This window comes from Melospiza melodia, chromosome 24 (assembly GCF_035770615.1).
Source record: "Melospiza melodia melodia isolate bMelMel2 chromosome 24, bMelMel2.pri, whole genome shotgun sequence".
In the NCBI taxonomy this organism is placed as follows: Eukaryota; Metazoa; Chordata; class Aves; order Passeriformes; family Passerellidae; genus Melospiza; species Melospiza melodia.
The window spans coordinates 3,044,417-3,063,366 of NC_086217.1; the positions used below are offsets into that span (position 1 = coordinate 3,044,417).

Below are 18,950 nucleotides of genomic sequence, written 5' to 3' on the forward strand. Positions count from 1 at the left end.
ATGGCGGAATAAAATAATCTGCAATTTATTATTTTGGATTATTGCATGAAAATTGAGTTGCAGCACAGCCAGTGCAGCTGGAGTACAAGGCCCAGCAGTGCTGCTCACAAGGCTGCACATTTTGAGTCGTGCGTCTCCCTCCAGCCCCAGCACAAAGCTCACAGGACAGACTTTAAACCACCACAGGTTGGCTGCTGAGCCATCTGTCACATCCACCTTTGGCTTGGTGACTGGGGGCTCCCTGAAACTTCCAGACACAGATGCCTCCCTGATCACCTTCTACTCCAAACCTAAGCATCAGCAATATTATTTCAATGAGCACCCGCATAAAGGAGGAAGAAAGGGGAAAGAAAATCCATCTTTTCCAGCTACCCCCCCAAGTTTCCACTAATAACAGCCCTTAATACCCCCAAAACACTTTCAAAAGAAAAGTATTGTTTTGGTCTGGAGAACACAAGGATTGTGCTACATCTCTCTATGCTTAACATGAGTCGTCCAGCATCTGAATTAAACACCAGCCTTAATATTAACAGAGATCATGAAAGACAAGAACTGTTAAATGTACACAAACAGGACCAATGTATTATTTTTTCTAATCTAGGATCCATTTTGAAAAATCCTGCTTTGTTTTTTTTTAAGCTCCAACCACTATTTAGATCCCCAGGGAATTCTCTGTTGCATCATTTTTTTAGAGATAGATTAAAGGGGAATTTTAAGTAACATGACACAGTTGTTTTAATTCTATTATCCCTTAGGCTTGGGCATTAAGAAGTCAAATGATACCTGCACACAGGTAAACATCTGCTCTCTCAGGTAAACATCTGCTCTCTCAGGAACCTGCAGAAGTATTTTGTCATCTAAATGCTTCTTATTCAAAGCCACAGGATTTTACTCTTTAATTTGTACCCCTGGGACACACACACAGCCACTTTATAAAGTCAGGATGAAGAAAAACCCGTTCCCTATGACACAGCCAGTTTTCACACTGAGCTTTAGAATTTCAAACCTTAAGTGTTTCCAAGGGGCCCCACTGATCTCTCACAGGCCTGGCTGCAGGGTGGACCTCAAATAAAAGCTGCTTTTCTGATTATTCATCCATTACAAGATGGATAGTTTATGAAGATGGCTACAGAAACTGGGCTTGCAGTCCATCACAGGATGATGACACTTGACCAGAACAATTCTCAGCAGCTGCCTGGAAGACTCAGACACCAAACAATCCCACCTGTTGTTGAAATTCCACCAGCAAGGAATGCACCATGCATTGTGCATTCTGGAAGTCTGAACAAGACTCCAGGAAATGCAAGGGTTAGGCAAGGAGAGATACCAGTGGTCTGAGAAAAGCCTCAGCTTGGTCATCTGTCTGTGACCAAGGGTTTCTTCATGCCAGTCTCTGCTACTTATGGCTGTCACAGAGAGAATCCCTTCTTTATTCCAAGCACAAAAAAAGAGGGTTTGACTCCATTTTCTCTTGCCCCATTTCATTCACAGCTGAAGTGCCAGCTAATTAATAAACAATCCTTGCCACAGCTGGATTTGTCCTGTCAGACTTTTTGCATCTGGAGCGAAGCATGGAGGTTCAGTGGAATGTGGATCCTACAGATCCAACGGTTTGTCCCACAGAGCTGCTGCTGTTGTTTGCAAGAGTTGTGAAAGTTGCTCTGGTACCTCTCTACATCTTCAGGAAAAGTTCCCAACAGCCTGTCACTGTTTGGGATGGGGAATTGCACAACAGTGCCCAGACTCCTCTCAGAGCTCTGAACACAAAAAGCAGAGTGGCCAACTCATGCTGCTGTTCCTGTCTGAACATCAACACCACCAAGCCTGGTCATGCACTCCAAAGTGTTCCTGCTTACTGGGAAATCCTTACAGGGGTTGCTGGAAGGGGAAGTCAGTGTCCCAGTCTTGTTTTGTTTCAGTTTTCTTGAACAGTGAAGTTTTCTTATTCAGGTGATCCTTCGAGAGCCCTTGCAGGCATCTGATGTGCTTTGATGGGATCCATGCACTGGGTGCTGAAAGGGGGAGATCTAAGCCACCAAAACCAGCACAAAATTCACCACAAAGGGTAACTCTTCTGCATCCATGTTTCCCTGAAGAATATTCCTTTCCAAAGGAGACACTCTATTTGCTAGTTGGGCTTCCACCACCTTAGCCTTTCCCCAGTCATCCTCATATAGGGATTGTTTAAACCTACAGCTCTTCCCACGGTCCCCATTCCCACTGCAGCTCCTGACTCACCCACGTCCCTTGTCCTTCTCCAGCACCTGTGACCTTCCCTTCTGGGATCTCTGCTGACAGCCAGCACCCTTCCACAGCCCCGCCTCACCCTCCATGCAAACTGAAATCCTTCCAGGACAAGGGAAAACTCTTCCCTTACAGGGACTTCAACCATTCCATAAAGACCAGGTGGGGCTCCCAGCACCTCCATGTTCCAGTAAGATCACCTTCCCATGCTGCTAGGGAAGAAACCAGGAAACCCCTGGAAGTCAATCAAAACAGTGAATAGGGATCAAAATTCCATCTTCCATTTATCCTCACACCCCTACATCATCCTAATTCACCCAGAAGTGCTGTACCACCAATTCCTTCTGCCACTAAGTCCTAAAAAAAGCAAGACAAAGGAAAGTATTGATCATTCCCTATCAGAACACATTGTCTGGAAAGTCATTACAGGCAGAATGAACAAACTTCAATAAACCAGAGAATTAAATGCATTAATTACACTAATATAATTAATGACAATCCAACTTATGTAAATGCTTTTAGATGAATACTCCACAAGAGTCCATCACAGCAGCTGACACACATGTACTGAGAAGAAGCCACTACCTAAAATTCTAAGAAAAATACTTGGATTTATTGTTCACACGATGACCAAGGAGCCATCTTTTCATCTTTAGCTTTCAAAACAAATTGCTGTTCCTTAGAAATTCAGTTACTTCCAGCTGGCTGAAGCCTAGGAAGCCTCCTCTCTTTCAGCCAGTCACATTATGCCTTTTCATTAATGTTGCAGTAAGAGACACAATAGAACCAGCATCCACCGGGCAAATGACAGCACTTACATTACACTGACTCGGAAGTAATGAAGTGAAGGTACCAGAAAGGAAAATTCCTGCTGGAAAACCAACTTGCTTTGACCTTAACCCTTGCAGAGATGCTGTCTCTGTTCTGATGCTGCAGTTATCTTGAAGCAGCAATTATCTTAGTGTTACTTCAGGGGTTTTTCTTTTGTTAAAAACACCTCCATGTGCCAGCACAAGAATCTCTCTCATGTTACCACTTGGAGTATTTCCTTACAGTGCTGGCAGCCTGGTGGATTCCATGTCAGAGCAGCCTTGCACTCCTCATCTTCTTTTGAATCAGCACCTCAGGCCAGTTACCACTGACCCCACAGGAGCCCCCTGGGGTGCCTGTGATCCCCACTGTGCAAACAAAGGCATTGATTTTCAGGTGTCAACTGCCCAAACCAGCTGTGATTTCCATCTGTCCTTATCTCCCCTGCACATGAATAAAAATGCCTTACTTAAAGTGCCTGACAGAATTTTGGTAACCTATTTTTAAATAACTTGTCATGTTCACAACTCATTTGAGAGACTAAAACCCCAGCACAGGCTGAAGGGGTCCAGCCATCCACCAGAACTCCCCAGGGGACTGGAAACAATTATAACTTGCTCCATCCTTTTTCATTTAAAAACCATGGGAGAAATATTAACTAAATTGCATGGCAATCACTTTGGAACACGTTATTTGAAAATTGTGGGTAATAATGCAATTTTCCCAGGCTCTTGAAAGATCCCAGCTGTTTAATAAAACATGAAGAACTTACCTCCCAACTAGCCTGACAAGACCTCTTTGCCCAGTTTTCCTTTCTCCTCCAACAATTGGACTTCCAGAAGTCCAGATAAACCTAGGAAGTGCCACAAACCAAGGCAAGCAGCAAAGTGTACTCCAAATAAGTTGATTCAAATTGTCCATATCCTTGTACTCCACACCACTTCCAAATCATCATCCCCAGCAGCAGCAGCTTCCCTAAGAGGCTGTCACAGTAAAACCACAGAGGGTTCCAGCAATCAGGAATCCACAGGTAAATCTGCAGCATCACAGGAGCAGCACAGACAAAAACAAGTTCTGACATAAAGAGGGTATTTGCAAGACCATGCAAAAAGAGAGGTAATTTTCTTTTTTTTTTTTTCTAAAGGACTGTATTTCTGCATTACTGTTACACCAATGTGTTATATATCAGAATCAGAAATCAGCCAACATTAGTTGGCTACACTAATGGAAATTCAACATTTGAGGCTGTTAAGGAACTAAGTCACTGAAGCTGAGATGTTTTTGTGATCACATTAAAAAAAACAAGAAAATAGAAAAGACTATTTGACAGTTTTTGGCTGAGGTCACCACCTAATATAACACCATTCAGCATTGTTAGAGAAATCATTTCAGGAACATAAGCAAGCCCAGGTAACAGCAGAAAGATGAAAAGTGGAAGAATGTAGGTGAATGCTGCACATAAGTTCAGGAGAGATGAAGTAACACTCGACTAATTCAGGAAATGAAGACATTGTTTTTAAAAGCTCTTCAGTACCTGTCACTTGACTTCTGTTGCCTCAGGAAATAAAAAGTAAAAGGCAAGATACAACAGGGAGCCTTGAGCTTCACAATCATAAGTTGAGCTGAAAAAAAATTGTATTTAAGCAGACCTCACCCTTTCTTCAGAAACTAAAGCAAGTCCAAACACCTTTTTTGGCCAAACAAGATAAAGACAGCTTTCTCCTGGGAAAAGTCTTGGCATGACATCAAGTTGAAAGAATTTTGTACACTGATATCAGAAGTTTAGCCAGCTTAAAAGCCAGGGATTCTAAAGCCAAAGAGCAATGTATTCCACATGTAACTTAGGGAAGATGTTGAAATATATTCCCCCACCACCCTCTTCTTTTCTTCAAAGTAGATTTTTATAGGCCTTTTAGACTTGGATATGTAAACATTTGTTCACAAGAAGGAATTTCAATCCTACAAAACACCACAGAAGTCTGCAAGATACATCCCACAATGAGAAGTAATCTGCTTGATAGTAGCATTTCCTTGAATTAAAACAAAGCTACACAGTAGATTACATTCTTCAGCTACAGACTCAAATGCAATTGCAAAAACAGATGTTAATTTTCCCTGTATCTCCATTAGATGGAACTAATGTAGCATCAAATGTGTTATTTCTGACAGAAGACAGATCACAACTCATCAGCTAAATGCACACACCCATCATTCTGCCACAAACCTTTCAGCTCAGGCAGGCACAGGCCCCACATGCAATAATCACTCCTTGAATTAACTGTTACAAAAACTACCACCAAAGAGTGGCCTCTGCTCAGAAATCTATACCTAAAAAAGGATTAACTTACTATAAAATATTGGAACATTCCTAGGACATCAGAGAATCCTGTGGGTTTGACAGGTATATAATCTTCCATGAACATCCATTGATTTCACTCCAACCTCTAAATTTCCCCCCAAAACTTCCCCAAGAACTCAAGAATTGTGGAAAAGACTTGTGAAAAACACCAGCATCACTGTATCTCCCTCCAGAACTTCCAGCCTCTTTCCCTTTTCCAAGCAGAACAGCAGAGTGGGGTAAAGCAGAGCTTGGAATCTCCACCATCATAGCTAAATACACCCAAAAACAGAACTCAATTTTTTATTTTTGCTTTACATTTCCAAGCAGCTCCCATTTGATACCATGGTAAACTGAACGGTTAATGAAATTATTTGCTCTCTTAAACTTGATGTTTACATCAATAAGCATTCAAATACAGAGTCTTAAATAAACTACTGTAACAACAATATTGATGCTTCTAACAAAGACTGACAAGAAGAGCTCAACCCAAAGGCATTACTAAGTAATTCAGTATTTTGCAGTTTGCCTAATCAAACAGTTTTGGCTTAGCAGAACATTCACAAAAAAAATCAAAATAAATCAAAATAAGAGAAAACTGACTTCTATTTCCAGTTCAACTGATGACTGATAGACCACAAGGAAGCCTTTCCTTTTTAAACAGTCTTCTGCCTAGACAGGGGGGATTATGCTTACTTACCACAGAGAAAGCAGAGATTTGAGAAGCATAAAGTGCTGCAGAGAAAGAAATACAGCTGCTGAGTACTATTATTCCACAGAAAAAGAAAGAAAACTGGTTATTTTAAACAAGAAGTTTATTTAAACAACAAGACGTTTTACTTGAAGGGAAAACTATCTAGGACTTTTTTTTTTTTCTTTTTTTTTTAAAGAGTAATTTACCCCTACTTAGACAGAGATTGCTCTACATGTAACAGCTACGTACAAAAAAGTTATAAAATTGCCCTTGGTTTTACAATGATAAAAGAAAAACATTGAAATTATCCAATCAAACAAGGTATGCAAGGTTTTTGTTTTTGAACAGTGAGAGCAAAATAACTTACTGGAATATAAAGATAACTCGGCTTATTCTGTGATTCTGTAAAAGTAGAAGGAGCATGCCACTAACGGAGAGAGGGGCATTTTCACAGAACCAGTTTGTTTTCCCACCCCATCTCCATTAAATGTTGATCAAAACATACCATTGGCCATTTAGTTAAAAAAAAAATATGCATTATGCCTGTGCACATCACCAGTTACTTTATGTACAATAAAAGGAATAAGAAAAAAAAAATCAGAGAGAAGAGAGAAAACTATACTGCAGTAGTCAGGATGTGGCTGAACCAAGTCTCATTTTTCTAATTGTGAAGTGTTGCCTGTGGGAGCACAGTTCTGGAGAGGAAAGTAGCAGGTTCTTTTTTGTGTGTTTGTTTTAGTAAACTCCTCCTGTTTGCTGCTGGAACACATCAATTGTATCTTCATCCTCCATTTCCAACTACAGCAGAAAAAAAGAAAAAAGGGCTTTTTTTTAACTCTTCTCACATCTCTACAGCAGCCTGGGTTGTTCTTACAGTTCTTGACTTTATGTTTACTTTTTACACAACTTAACCAGAGAAGCCCCACTCCCCTCCACCACCACCCTTTTGTACATTTAACAAAACTCACCAAAGTAAAAACCAAAGAAACTGCACAGAAAAAAAAAAAACGCCAATTGATAACTGTTGACCTAGAATGAATTCTAGTACTAACTTCAGGGTACACTGTGTGACTCCTAAGAAACAGATTTATAACATTTGATTTCTGTTGCCTGCTTTGCCATTGCACCTTTGTTCTCCTATTTACTCCCTCAGTTTACCTTAAAACATTGCCACAATTCCAGTTGGCTGCTGCTGCTCAAATGGCTACAGCAATGGGGAAGCAGACTGGAACTGAAGCCTCTGCCCAACCAGGCAGTAAAACCAAGGATCAGCAAGCACAAAAAAAAATTAAAAACACTTGGCATGTAATCATGTAACAATTGCCAGTGAAGAACAGCAAAACTTCATTAATATCATTCTCTTTTTTCACTCTAAGTTTTACAGTTGATGTTCCTGGGATGTTAATGGCACCTACTGACAAAATCTGTACCAAAAGTGGAGCTGCTATAACTAATTCAAGTTATATTTCTAAACAGACTCAGTTGCTGCTCAGGAAATCAAACTGGTCTATGCCAATTACCACAGACTGGTCTAAGCTTCAGCAAAATGTGGATGGAAAAGAAAAATCATCCTGTTGCCTCAATTATCAGTATTGCAAATTAAAAAGTTGCATAGATTGGGGCCACAAGAGGCACAATCTTTGAAGCAACAGCTTGGAAAACTCAGAACTGAAAACTAAAGTCTGTTATTTCATTACAAGTGGTTCTGAACAGCAGATAAAGCTATCACTTGGTCAGGCTGATTAAACAGCTCTGTGGAGCAGGACAGAAAAATGCTCCAGGGCCACAGGGAACCATTCTGTTCTTGGAATGGCCTTCATTCAAACACTTACAGACAACCCAAACTTCACCATATTCATTAATTCCATGCTACTGAAACAGCTTCAGATCACAAACAACAGAAATTACTTTTGTATTACAAATGCAAGCTTGCAAACAGAATCTCTCTGATAACATCCTGGCAAGCTTTTACATAAAAAATAAAGCCATTGCTTCAAGAAAAACTCAATTCTTAACTTACCATCCTTATCTCAGAGCCATGAATCAATAAAGTAAAAGTCTTACAGGACTCACTATCTGTACACTGTACTTAAATTTTTCTGTTTTATTATTATAACAGTGATACAGATTTATTATTCAAAACACCACAAGTCCTGGATTCCATTTCTGATTATCCTAAAGTAGTTACACCAAAATAATGGTAAAAAAGATCCAGTTCTATCAGTAATACACACATTTACATAAGTATTTGATAGGAAACAGAAGCATCAACTGTTGCAGTAAATTTCAAACAGTTCTTTAGCCTTGCTGGTGCTGTTTACCTGTGCAGGTGTGTCTGTTTCATTAATTGGCTGCCCATCAAACCGGAATCTGATTTGCCTCATTGACAACCCCTGGACAAAGAGAAACAACACAAAGGGAAATAAACCTGGTGTAAGAGTTCTCAGCAGTTTACTCTTGAACTTGTTACTGAATTGCAGCATCATCATTAAAAGCCACCAGAGATTCCATCCTTCCCTTATGCCCTGACTTTTAGGCATTTCACTCCAAATCCCTGCAATCTGTTTTGTATTAAACACTGCATTGTGTCCAACAACTCATGAGAAGCAACAGTGCCCCCACTGACTAAGTTTAAATAAAGCCATTTCTGAACACCCCAAGGCCAGCAGGTTTACTGTGCTTTTGAGTAATTCACTTCAAAAACCAGGTGCAACACTCTGGGTAATAAATGTCCAACAATGACACTCAACACTCCTTTTTGACCTCCTCCAAAAACAAAGGTATTCTAAAATATTTCTTCCAGAAATGCAACAAAAAAATTAGTCTGCAGCAGCAAAGAGTAAAAAAATGGGAACTTTTTAACCTCCAATTCCTATTATAAAGAAATCTATGTATCAAGTTTTTCCATGCACAGATGGAAAAAATAAAGGAATTCTCTACTTCCAGAAATCAGCCAGTATTTTGGGTAAGCATTTCTACCACACAACACCCACTTTACTGACCTCTTCCATCCCTAAAAGAATATCTCACATTTTTCAGTCTGTTGGCTCAGGTGAGGATGAAACTTGGGAGTAACAACCAACCTCTCCCACTGATAACATCAGCTCCAAAGTCACCAGTGAGAGCTGCAGGGTATTTTACAGCCCCACACATTCTGCAAAGGCAGGGCAGTGACATTTGGGGACACAAACTTCCTTTCCAGCTCTAACCATTCTGCCCAGAGTATCTAATAACCAAGAGCCCAATCTGGTTTTGAGGCAATTCAATGGATTGCAGGGTCGTGCTTTGGCATCTCTGAGTTAGAAGAGAAGCCTCCATTCAGCCTGGCAAGAGAGGATGTCACACACAACAGAAAACAATGCAGTAATTATTTCTGAGGAGCAGATTTGTCAGGAAAAATATTTTAATAAATGTGAGTAAACTTTTTTTTTATTAACTTTATGGATCACAGCAAAATGCCTCCTCCAGCATGATCAGGACACTGCAGCACTCACTCAGAACATCATCTGCTCTAAGGAAGTGTGTGGCTCAGTCTCGTGGCAGCAACACATTTCTGCACAGCAACATTTGCTTTGAGCCCTTTGCTCTGACATTGTGCTTCTTGAAACATGCATTTCCTATTCCCAGAGTGTTGTTTTTTTCCAGGTTCATAACAACTTTATGAGCTAAATAAATGTTAGCTGAAAACATACTGAAAAACTGTCCTTTGGTGAGGTTAGTCTCCACAAAACATGAAGTATGGTCCATGGGTGGTTTTTTCACCACTTAATCACAAATAGTCTTCTCAACAGGTCACTCAAATTTAATTCCATTTTAGATCTACTACACATAACACATGATTATCATCCTTTATAGCTGCTAAGTTCTCTATCACCTCTCCAAAATTAAGGATTTAAGTTCAGGTGTACTAGTTAGGTAAATAAATACATGAATAAAATCTAACTTGTAGAGACATGCAGAACAAATGTGTTTTTGTTCAAAAACATGCAGCAAAATTTCAGAAGGAAGCACCTAAAGACAAATCCACATCCACAAAAATATTCTTTGGATACTTACTAGCTTAAAACTAAGATCAGAAAAAATGTCTCCCATTCTCAAGATTTACTGATGTTTTTCCTCCAGTTGATACCTGGGTTTGGTTTTGTTTGATTTTTGGGGTTTTTTTTGCTGGCTTTGGTTTTGGGGTTTTTTTAAGCATTTTGGCAATCTAAGACAAGTTGGAATATTACTTTTGCTTGCTTCAAAGTAACTAAGAATGAATGATACTTCAAAATGTTTTATACTTCATAGACAACCAATCCTCAAATTCCCTGAAAGACAGATGTAACTGCACTCTATGACTGGAAAAAGCAACACAGTGATTTGCAAAATAGAACAAGAGTTTGTATGAGTGAGGTAGGAAAAACAAACTCACAGCTTCCAACATTCACTAATTTCTCCACAGAACACCCATACAAGAACACATTCACATGTTCAGCAAGAGCTAATTTTTCCTGTCTTTACTTTTATTCTGTTGTGGCACAGGGCAAACCAAAGAGGTTTTACCACTCTCTATGTGAATCACAGGGGTTTTTCCTGGTGATGAAATAGCTGCACCAGTATCTTATACTGACTTTACTGTATGCAACAGTATCCTGGAGTATTTATGCTTTAAAAAAAACTAAAAATTCACTAATTCTGAACACTTATGTAGGTGTACAACTTTTTGAAGGCTGACAGTCACTAAAAAATATCATGGATAACAGAGACAAAATTCCCCAAATCAGGAGCTGCAGAAGGAAGAGCTCCACAGCTCAACTCAAACAGGTGTTTGTAAAACTTGCAATAGCTGCCTCACTGTGGCTGCAGCTGCCACCACATCAGCAAACACATGGGGTGTGTGGGTCTCTCAGAAGATTCATTTGTCAGCCAGGACACAAGAGAAAAAACAAAGCTCATCATTAAATGTACAAGCTCCTTCTCAAGGTATCTTCTCATCTCAGTACAATTAAGCTAATCAATCAGAAGCCAACAGTCCAAGAAGTCACTCAGAGCTATAAAAATCCCTGATTATCACTTAACTCTCTCTCCCCTAAGTTCATCCCAAACCCACCCCTTTCACAGGAATATTTCTGAGCATTAGAGCAGCAGTTACCTCCCAGAAGCCTCCACCTATAAATACAGATTTCGTAAATGACAACGGATCTTTATTTCACCCATTTCCTGCCACAACCCTCTCAGTCCACCCTGTGACAGAGCCCAAGGACAGCACTGCACAGCACAATTAGTTTCTGTTCCATCTCTATCATTTTGTGTATTTACTTAAGTTTTAAGACTTCAACTGCTTTCCTCCATCCCATGGAGAGCAGCTCTTCCCCAGACACCGTTCTCCTGAGATCATACCTGTCGTTCACAATAGGCTTTCATTAGTTTACTAAGTGGTGTGTGCCTCTTAATCTTAAACTGCACCACAGACCCATCTTGCCCTGCCACCTTCAGATTAATGTGGTCATTGTTTTCAGTCTTCACTCCTTCCTGTGGAGGAAATAAAAGAAAAAAAAAAATAACCAACACTTTTTAAAAAAGGTATGAAACAAGAAGTTAACATTTTACCAAAGTGCAACAGGTTATTGAAAAGGAGGAAATAAAGATATTAGAGCTGTTTACTGACTTGAAACCTTGAATTAGGGAATAAAGGTCAGCACTTTTCAGTTGAAAATTTAAAGGAAAAATGCCACATACAAAAAAAATTAATCTGATATTAGCTGTCATTCTGTAGACTGGAAATTTAGCAATGAAGAATTACCACCAGGCCAGGCATTCAAAACAGATTAAAAAAAATTAAAAAGTTATTTCTTTTAAAAGCACAACAATATGCAACACCAGTGTACCCACTGAATGGAATTAAGTTACCTATGATCTGTTATAGCTGATTTGTGTTATAACTGTGCGCCCATCTAGCAGCAAGGCTCTTTCTCATTGCACCTCAAACTTTTTCCTACCGTTTGATGTCCTTATTAAAAAAAACTTTGCAGATACTTTAAAGTGCCTGATAAAACCTGAAACGGGCCAGGTCTTCTCCTTCAGAAAATGTTTAAAAAAACTCCACATCAAGCAGCCCGACCCTCGCGGAGCGGAAAACTGCGGAGGATCAACTTCCAGCTGCGTCCCTCGTGTTCGGGCCGGGCCTCAGGGCCGGGGCCCGGGGCTGTCCCGCCCGGGGCTCTCCGGCACCCCCAGTTCCAGCTTTGTTTTCGCTCCTTGCTGCGAGCCGGCTCCCGCCATGTGTCAGCCCGCGCGCGGCCCCGCGCCCTCGCCACTTCCAACTCGGTTTGCAAATAGTGTGGGGGAGGAAAAAAAAAAAAAAAAAAAAGGAAGGAAGGGTGAGGGGAGAGGAAAAAAAAAAAAAAAGGCCAAGGAAGAAGAAGAAAAAAAAAAAAAAAAAAAAGGGAAAAAAAAAAAAAAAGCCAACCCCCCGGCGGCGGCCTCTGTTAATTCCTGCCGTGCGGAGCGGAGCCCCCGCGGCCCCCCCGGGCCCGAGCGGGGCCAGAGGCGGCACAAAGGGGCCGGAGCCGCGCGGGGACCGTGAGGGCAGCGGCTGCCGAGGCAGCCGGCGGGGATGCTGCGGCCGCGGAGGAGGAGGAGGAGGAAGGCAGCAGCAACCGCCTCCAGACCTGCCTCTCTCCCCGCGGAGGGCGGGAAGGCGGCCCGGGCTCGCTCCCCCTCTCCCCGGGGATCCCCCGCCCGCCCCGGGAGCCGCGGCCTCGGCCCCCCCCACCCGCGCAGGAAAATGGCGCGCAAAGGCGGCGCGGGGGCTGCGGGCCGGGGCCGCCGCCTGAGGGGCCGAGCGCGGCGGCGGGAGCTGCGGAGCGCGCCGGCCTCACCTTGGGCTTCTCGTCGGCCATGGCGAGTCGGCGATGCGGGGGCGGCTCGGAGCGCGCACAAAGGGGGGGCAGAGCCGGCCGAGCGCGGCGGAGAGAGGGAGAGAGAGGGACACAGAGAGAGGGGAAGGCGGGGGGGGCCGGGAGCGCGCACGCACGGGGCAAGGCGCGGCCCCGCGGCTGTGCGTGCGCGCACCCGCCGCGCTCTCCCCTCCCCCCCGGGCGCGTTCCCGCCGCCCATTGGGCCCCGGCGCGCGGGGAGGGGGCGGAGCCAGGTCCGGGCGGGGGGGGTCAGGCGGGAGGGAGGGGGAAGGGGCGGCGGAGGGAGCGCGCGCGCGCCCCGCGGCCGTTACATAACGCGGCGGCGGCGGCGGGAGGGGAGGGGCGCGCGCGCGCCCGCGGCCGCGCTGCCCGCGCGCTGCGTGCGCGCGCCCCTGCCCCGCCCCGCGCGGCGGGCATTGTCCTTCGCAAAATGGCCGCCGGGCCGCCCTCAGCGCCCCGCACCGCGCCTCGCACCGTGCCCTTCCCGAACAGAACTTCCCCCAGCCAGCCCCAGCATCCTTGGCCCCCTCAAATTTTAAATGCCCTCAAATCTCCTCAAAGCCGCTGGGCCGCCTGCCACATCCGCCTCAGTGCCCCTTCAGTGCCCCCTCAGTGCCTCACACGGCGTTCTTTGCACACACCTTCCGGGAGAGCGGGCAGCCCAGGGAGGTGGTGACTCCCTGTCCCTGCAGGTGTTTAAGGGAAGAGTGGACGTGGCACTCAGTGCCATGGTCTGGTTGACAAGGTGGTGTTGGGGCACAGGTTGAACTCGCTGATCTCAGAGGCCTTTTCCAACCTCGTTGAAGCTGTGGTTCTCCCTCGTCCCTGCCTCATCAAATCTCTCCCTCCTGCTTGTGCCCCTCACTGTGGTGTGGAGGACAATGATGGCGTGGCAGATCCCCAAACCCTGGGCTGTCCCTGTGAGGAGGGGTTATCCTGGGAGAGATGCCGTGTCTGTGAGGGAACTGAGCACCTGCAGCCCCCCAACAATTACTCTACGTGATTCAGAGCCACCAATGATGTGATTTCTTAAAGTTCATTCCATGGAAGGGAGGAGGAAATTCTCAATAACTCCAGAGATTTTACAGGTTCACACAAAACAGTTCCTGTGCCTTTTATCATCAGCATTACACTTGCCACCATCATTTGCAAATGCTTCTCTACATCACGTAGATGGAAGAGAAATATCACAAAAATGATCCCTGTTGATCCCCAAGGGATGGATTTTCCAGGTGGGCATCACTCCACACTGGCCCTGCTCTGTGTGGGAGCGCTCTGAGTCATGACACTAAGGTGGCCATGTGGTCACACACCCCCTGCTCCTGGCAAGACAAAACTTTCTGCACCATTTCAGAGATGTTCTTTGTCATGAATAAACTGCTCATGTAGTGAAATATTGATTGAAGAGAAACTTCACTTACAGGCATAGCTGCAGACTTGCTTTTCACTGTCTGTTCTGGTCCTCTGCTCTGCCTTTGTCTTGTTACTTCACATTCCAGCTCTCTCCTTCTGAGCACAGATTGGATTTTTCCTGTCATTTTCTGGAAATTGCAGAAGAGTAACACCAACTGGGGAGAAGAAGCTGAAGCCAAACCTTTATCAGAGTCCCCACTTGAGAAAATGGCACAACTGTGAGGCAGGAGGATGTCCCAGGCAGCCACCTGAGCTTCCACAAAACATGAACAGTGGTCTTTTACAATCCCTTGTAGTCCAGAATTTGGCCTGAAATTTCATAGAACCTTTTTCTTTTAGTATTTTACTCCTCCTGAAGTCTTAGTGAGTCAATTCTGAAAAAACCCCAGACACAGACATGTTCAGTTTGACCTAAGAAGGCAACAGATGCTGTTTCAAATTGTGACTGCGATTCAAGGAGATCATCCTCTGAGCTCTGCTTTTCCACTCCCACCTGTGTCAATTTACTTGATTTATCATCAAAAGATAAATCAGTTGATCCTGCCTGTTTTCCCTGTGCTTAATTACTCGTGCTATTATGTTTCTATTTGTTTAAGGTACTGGGAGGTGAGAAGCACCCTGGCTGGGAAGACCATGTACTTCTACCCAAATCTCCCTCAGGCTCCTGTGATCTCCCTTCTCCTTCTATTTGAGCTCTGAAAAGCAATGGCCAACTTGGTTTGGACCCTCTGAAGTCTATCATCACCACAAAGAAATAGAACTACTAGTGAGAAAAAGGAAACAAAGCACCTTAATCCCCACCCTTCTACCTCATCCAGAGCTTTTTAAAGCAAAACTACAAAAAATTACCCATGGGATACTTTACAGAACTAAAGATGAGTTGTGATTCCCAATGGACCTTAAGTTCTATTTTTAGAGATGATGCAATGTCACATAGAAGTGTGGAAGGGCATCATGGGGTTTGATGGTCCTGTTGTATTTTGTTCTTGTCACTCTTCCCCCTCCCTCCTTGAAGATCCCTGTGCTGCAGGCCCAGGAGGAGGATTTTTTGGGAAGGTGGGATGAAACTGGCCGAGACCTGAGCATGGCATCAAAGAACTGAAGGCAGGAATGGCACCAAGTGAGACACACATTAAGGCAGCCTCACAAATAGAACAAGTGTGCTAAAAAAGACAGGAAAATACTCTAGAATTTGTGAGAACAGATGGGAGTTAGATGTGCTCAGAAAAGCTGAAAATGGCTTCAGCTGCACCAGCACTGGTCTCACCACCAATCAAACAGATCCCAAATCACAGAGCAGGTTTATACAAACCTCATCTCTGTGTGGCTTTTCTTTTTACATAGCAACGGAGGAAACTCTGAGAAACTGGAGCTGACAATAATCAGTGCTAAAACCTGCAAAGGAACTGGCCAGGCAGCAGCACTGGGAGCGAGCAGCGGGGGGAGAAGCCACACTGGGAACTACAAAGGCCCCACTCCTGCAGGGTCTGGGCTGCAGCAGAGGGGAGCAAAGCAAAGCTTTTTGTCCCTCTGAGCTCCTCCTCTTCAATGCACCAAGCTGAAGGGAAGTGAATGGGGAAGCTTCATGGTGAGAATTCCTGAGAAATTCCATCTCTGGGAGAAAAAAATTCCACGTGCTGTTTCTTAAAATATTTCCATACTTTGTTTCATTCTTGTATTGCAGTTTTATAAGGAAGAATTTGCAGAGCTCTTTGGCTTAATTCTCCACCCTCTGATGAAGAGGGTAGGGAACACAGGCATTCCATATATATGCTCTTCATGCTGGGATTTTAAAACATTCCATTTCTGACACCAAAGCAGCTGCAGGCAGAAGTGTGTGCTCCTGCACATCAGCAAGCATTAGCCTACAAAACCTAGTCCAGCCCCTTTAAAACTGGGTGTTATTTTGCACTGAGTTCAAGGCAAGAACTGAAAGCACGCAGTAGTTTGGAGGTGTGAGCGAGGTTACTGGCTCAGACCCTGCAGGTCTGAGTGCTTTACTCAGGCTTTGCTTTTCATTAATTCTGGCTTAGCCCTGGGAATAGAAAATACCTTTTGCCTACAGCCCTGCCTGTGCTGTGCCTTCCCTGTTCATGATGCTGATCATTCCCTCTGTTCCCCAAATAGCTTCCAAACCTCCTGTTTCAGAAGGTGGTAACTGCTATCCTCATCAGACTTTTTTTTTTTCTTTTTCTCCTGACTGTAAACCACACAATTTCTCTTTGCTTTCCTTGCTGGATCCACAGCCCATACTCTCAAGCCTTTCTGAGCAATGTGAAGTTCCATGCTGACATGGAAATTCCCAATTCTGCTCAATTATACAGACTGGAGAGGCACAGAAGCCTCCTTGAGAGGTGAGCAGGAAGGTTTCCCTTCTAGGTATGAGCAGAGCTGCAGCCAGTGTTCAAGAGGACTAAAAAATGTCAAGATTTCATACTAAAACTCACCTTTCCCAGGATGATTTCCACAGGAATCATCCATTTAAGAACAACAGATGCTGCGGATATGAAAAGCCACGGACACTTTGAGGGAGTGAGCAAAGTGGACACTGTGTGCCAAGAGACAGCAGGAGAGGATCAAAGAGTTCCAGCTTTCAGTGTCTCTTCACACAGATGGACCTGGGAGCAGCAGAGGACACTGTCCCACTCCTAGATCCACCTCCCACACAGTGGATCTCTACACAGTATTGCATGGATATTCTAAATATATTCTGCCACTCACAAGAAACTAATGCAGTTATAAAAGCAGCACCTTAGCCTTGAGGAACAGTGGCAGGAGGCCTTGCATTTTCAGACATCTGGTTTTGATTTGCATCTAGAGCCTTTTAGGGACATGTGGAATGGTATTCTGGATCTAGGAATGCCCACTAGCATCCTCAGAAGTCTGCAGCACAGAGCAGCACCATTGTGTAAGACAAGAAGTGAATTTGACTTTGTACAGCAGAGATTCAAATACAGGCACATCTTCAAATAACAAAACACAGACCCTTACCCATGATAAACAGTGAGGGGTTTAAAATTGATGAGTCTTCAGTTTCTCAAGCAGCTTCCAGAATGTTTAATTTGTTCTACCTGCAAAAATTCATTCCTTCTGACCTGAGCAGACACCACTTCCTTTTCTCAGCATGACTGGTTGCATGACATGCTCTTCCCAGAGAACTGCTGGCTTTATTTTTACTGGAAATGATGGATGCAGCAGCTGATAAGTAAAAAATGGCAATTTAGCCATGGAGTGTTGCAGCATTTGTCATACAAGGACAGCAAATGATTTACATTTTCTTGAAAAGTTAATTTTTAGTGAGTGTCCTGGGAAGGCACCAGCCTAAGAGGGGCTGGTTCCAGCTGTAGGACCAACAAAACTGCACTGCTAATACTTGTCTTAAAAAGTATATTTCTGGAGAATTTGCTTATTGGCTAGCACAGGCAAAAAGTGAGGAGAAGTGGGGAGGAGAACAGAATGGAAGAAGCAGGATTCTGTTAGTGTTTTATCACACCAGGTTATTGAATTGAGCACCATGGTAGGTGAGCTCTCAGTGCTAACAGAAAGGTAATGAGCCTCCAGCAGCCTCAGAAGGCTCCTCTGCCCCGTGTCCAGGGAATATCGACCTCTCCTGGACCCTGAGTGAGTGAGTGAGGCACAGGGGGTTCTTCCTGCTTCAATCCTGCTTCATGACAAGTCCTTCCCCAGCCTGCAGGCAACTCACTGAAGTCAGAGCACATAATTTGATTTGTCAGCTTTATCAATGCCCAAGAGCTCCAGAGAGCATCACCTTTAACATCCCAGAGGTTTCTCAGCCTGCACGTGTTTGACATGCATAGAGAAATAGGAGACATGGGTTGTTCCACAGCAATCACTCAATGAAGTGAGCATGAAAACAGCACTGTGCTAGTGATTGTGCACTTGGACAGAGATCAGACAGGGTGCGGGGTCTTCCCCACTGGAGATATTCCAGAACTGTATGGACACAACCCAGTGCCACACGCTCTGAGATGAGCCTGCTGGAGCAGGGAATTTGGACCTGAGTTTGTGGTCCTTCCAAACTGAGCTATTCAGTGAATCTATGAATGCTGACTGACCAACTGCATCACTGCACAGCTACCCCAGCACTGAATCTGTCCTGACAAGAAAATGAGGCAGATTGTGATGGGGTGGCATCCATTCCGTCCGTCCGTCCGTCCGTCCGTCCGTCCGTCCGTCCGTCCGTCCGTCCGTCCGTCCGTCCGTCCGTCCGTCCGTCCGTCCGTCCGTCCGTCCGTCCGTCCGTCCGTCCGTCCGTCCCCCGCCCCAGCCCTCAGGGCGGGCGGCTCGGGCGGGGGCGGAGCGGGGTCTGTCCCGCCCCGGCGGGGCCTCGGGAACGGGCGGCGCTTCCGGGGCGAGCGGTGGCGCCTGCCCCGAGCCGGCGGAGACCCGCGGTCCCTCCCTGTCCCCTCCCGTCCCCGGGCGGCGGCTCCGCCGGGGCAGCGGCGGCCGGGCCGGGCGGGGGCTCGAGGCGCGCAGGCGGCGGCGCGGGCAGCCCCGAGGGGCCTCCGGAGCCCCGGCGGGCGGGAGC

The 18,950-nt window shown here is 44.7% G+C and overlaps 1 protein-coding gene across 1 annotated transcript; it reads right to left on the bottom strand.

The window, feature by feature from the left end:
- Positions 1 to 6,189: 6,189 nt before the first annotated feature.
- Positions 6,190 to 13,101, bottom strand: SUMO2 (small ubiquitin like modifier 2). The gene is made up of 4 exons (XM_063175495.1): positions 12,950 to 13,101; positions 11,469 to 11,600; positions 8,408 to 8,479; positions 6,190 to 6,884 (listed from the first exon to the last, which is right to left on the bottom strand). Exons 1-4 carry the CDS (start codon positions 12,968 to 12,970, stop codon positions 6,822 to 6,824), a joined length of 288 nt encoding a protein of 95 aa, XP_063031565.1. The 5' UTR covers positions 12,971 to 13,101; the 3' UTR covers positions 6,190 to 6,821.
- Positions 13,102 to 18,950: the final 5,849 nt, after the last annotated feature.

Bases quoted from the DNA above. Each gene is read 5' to 3' on its own strand.
- SUMO2 (XM_063175495.1), bottom strand. From the start codon at position 12,970: ATGGCCGACGAGAAGCCCAAG. The intron at 11,601-12,949 runs GTGAGGCCGGCG...TTTCCTCCACAG, and splicing joins TGGCCGACGAGAAGCCCAAG to GAAGGAGTGAAGACTGAAAA. The intron at 8,480-11,468 runs GTATGATCTCAG...CTCTTTGTCCAG, and splicing joins AAGCCTATTGTGAACGACAG to GGGTTGTCAATGAGGCAAAT.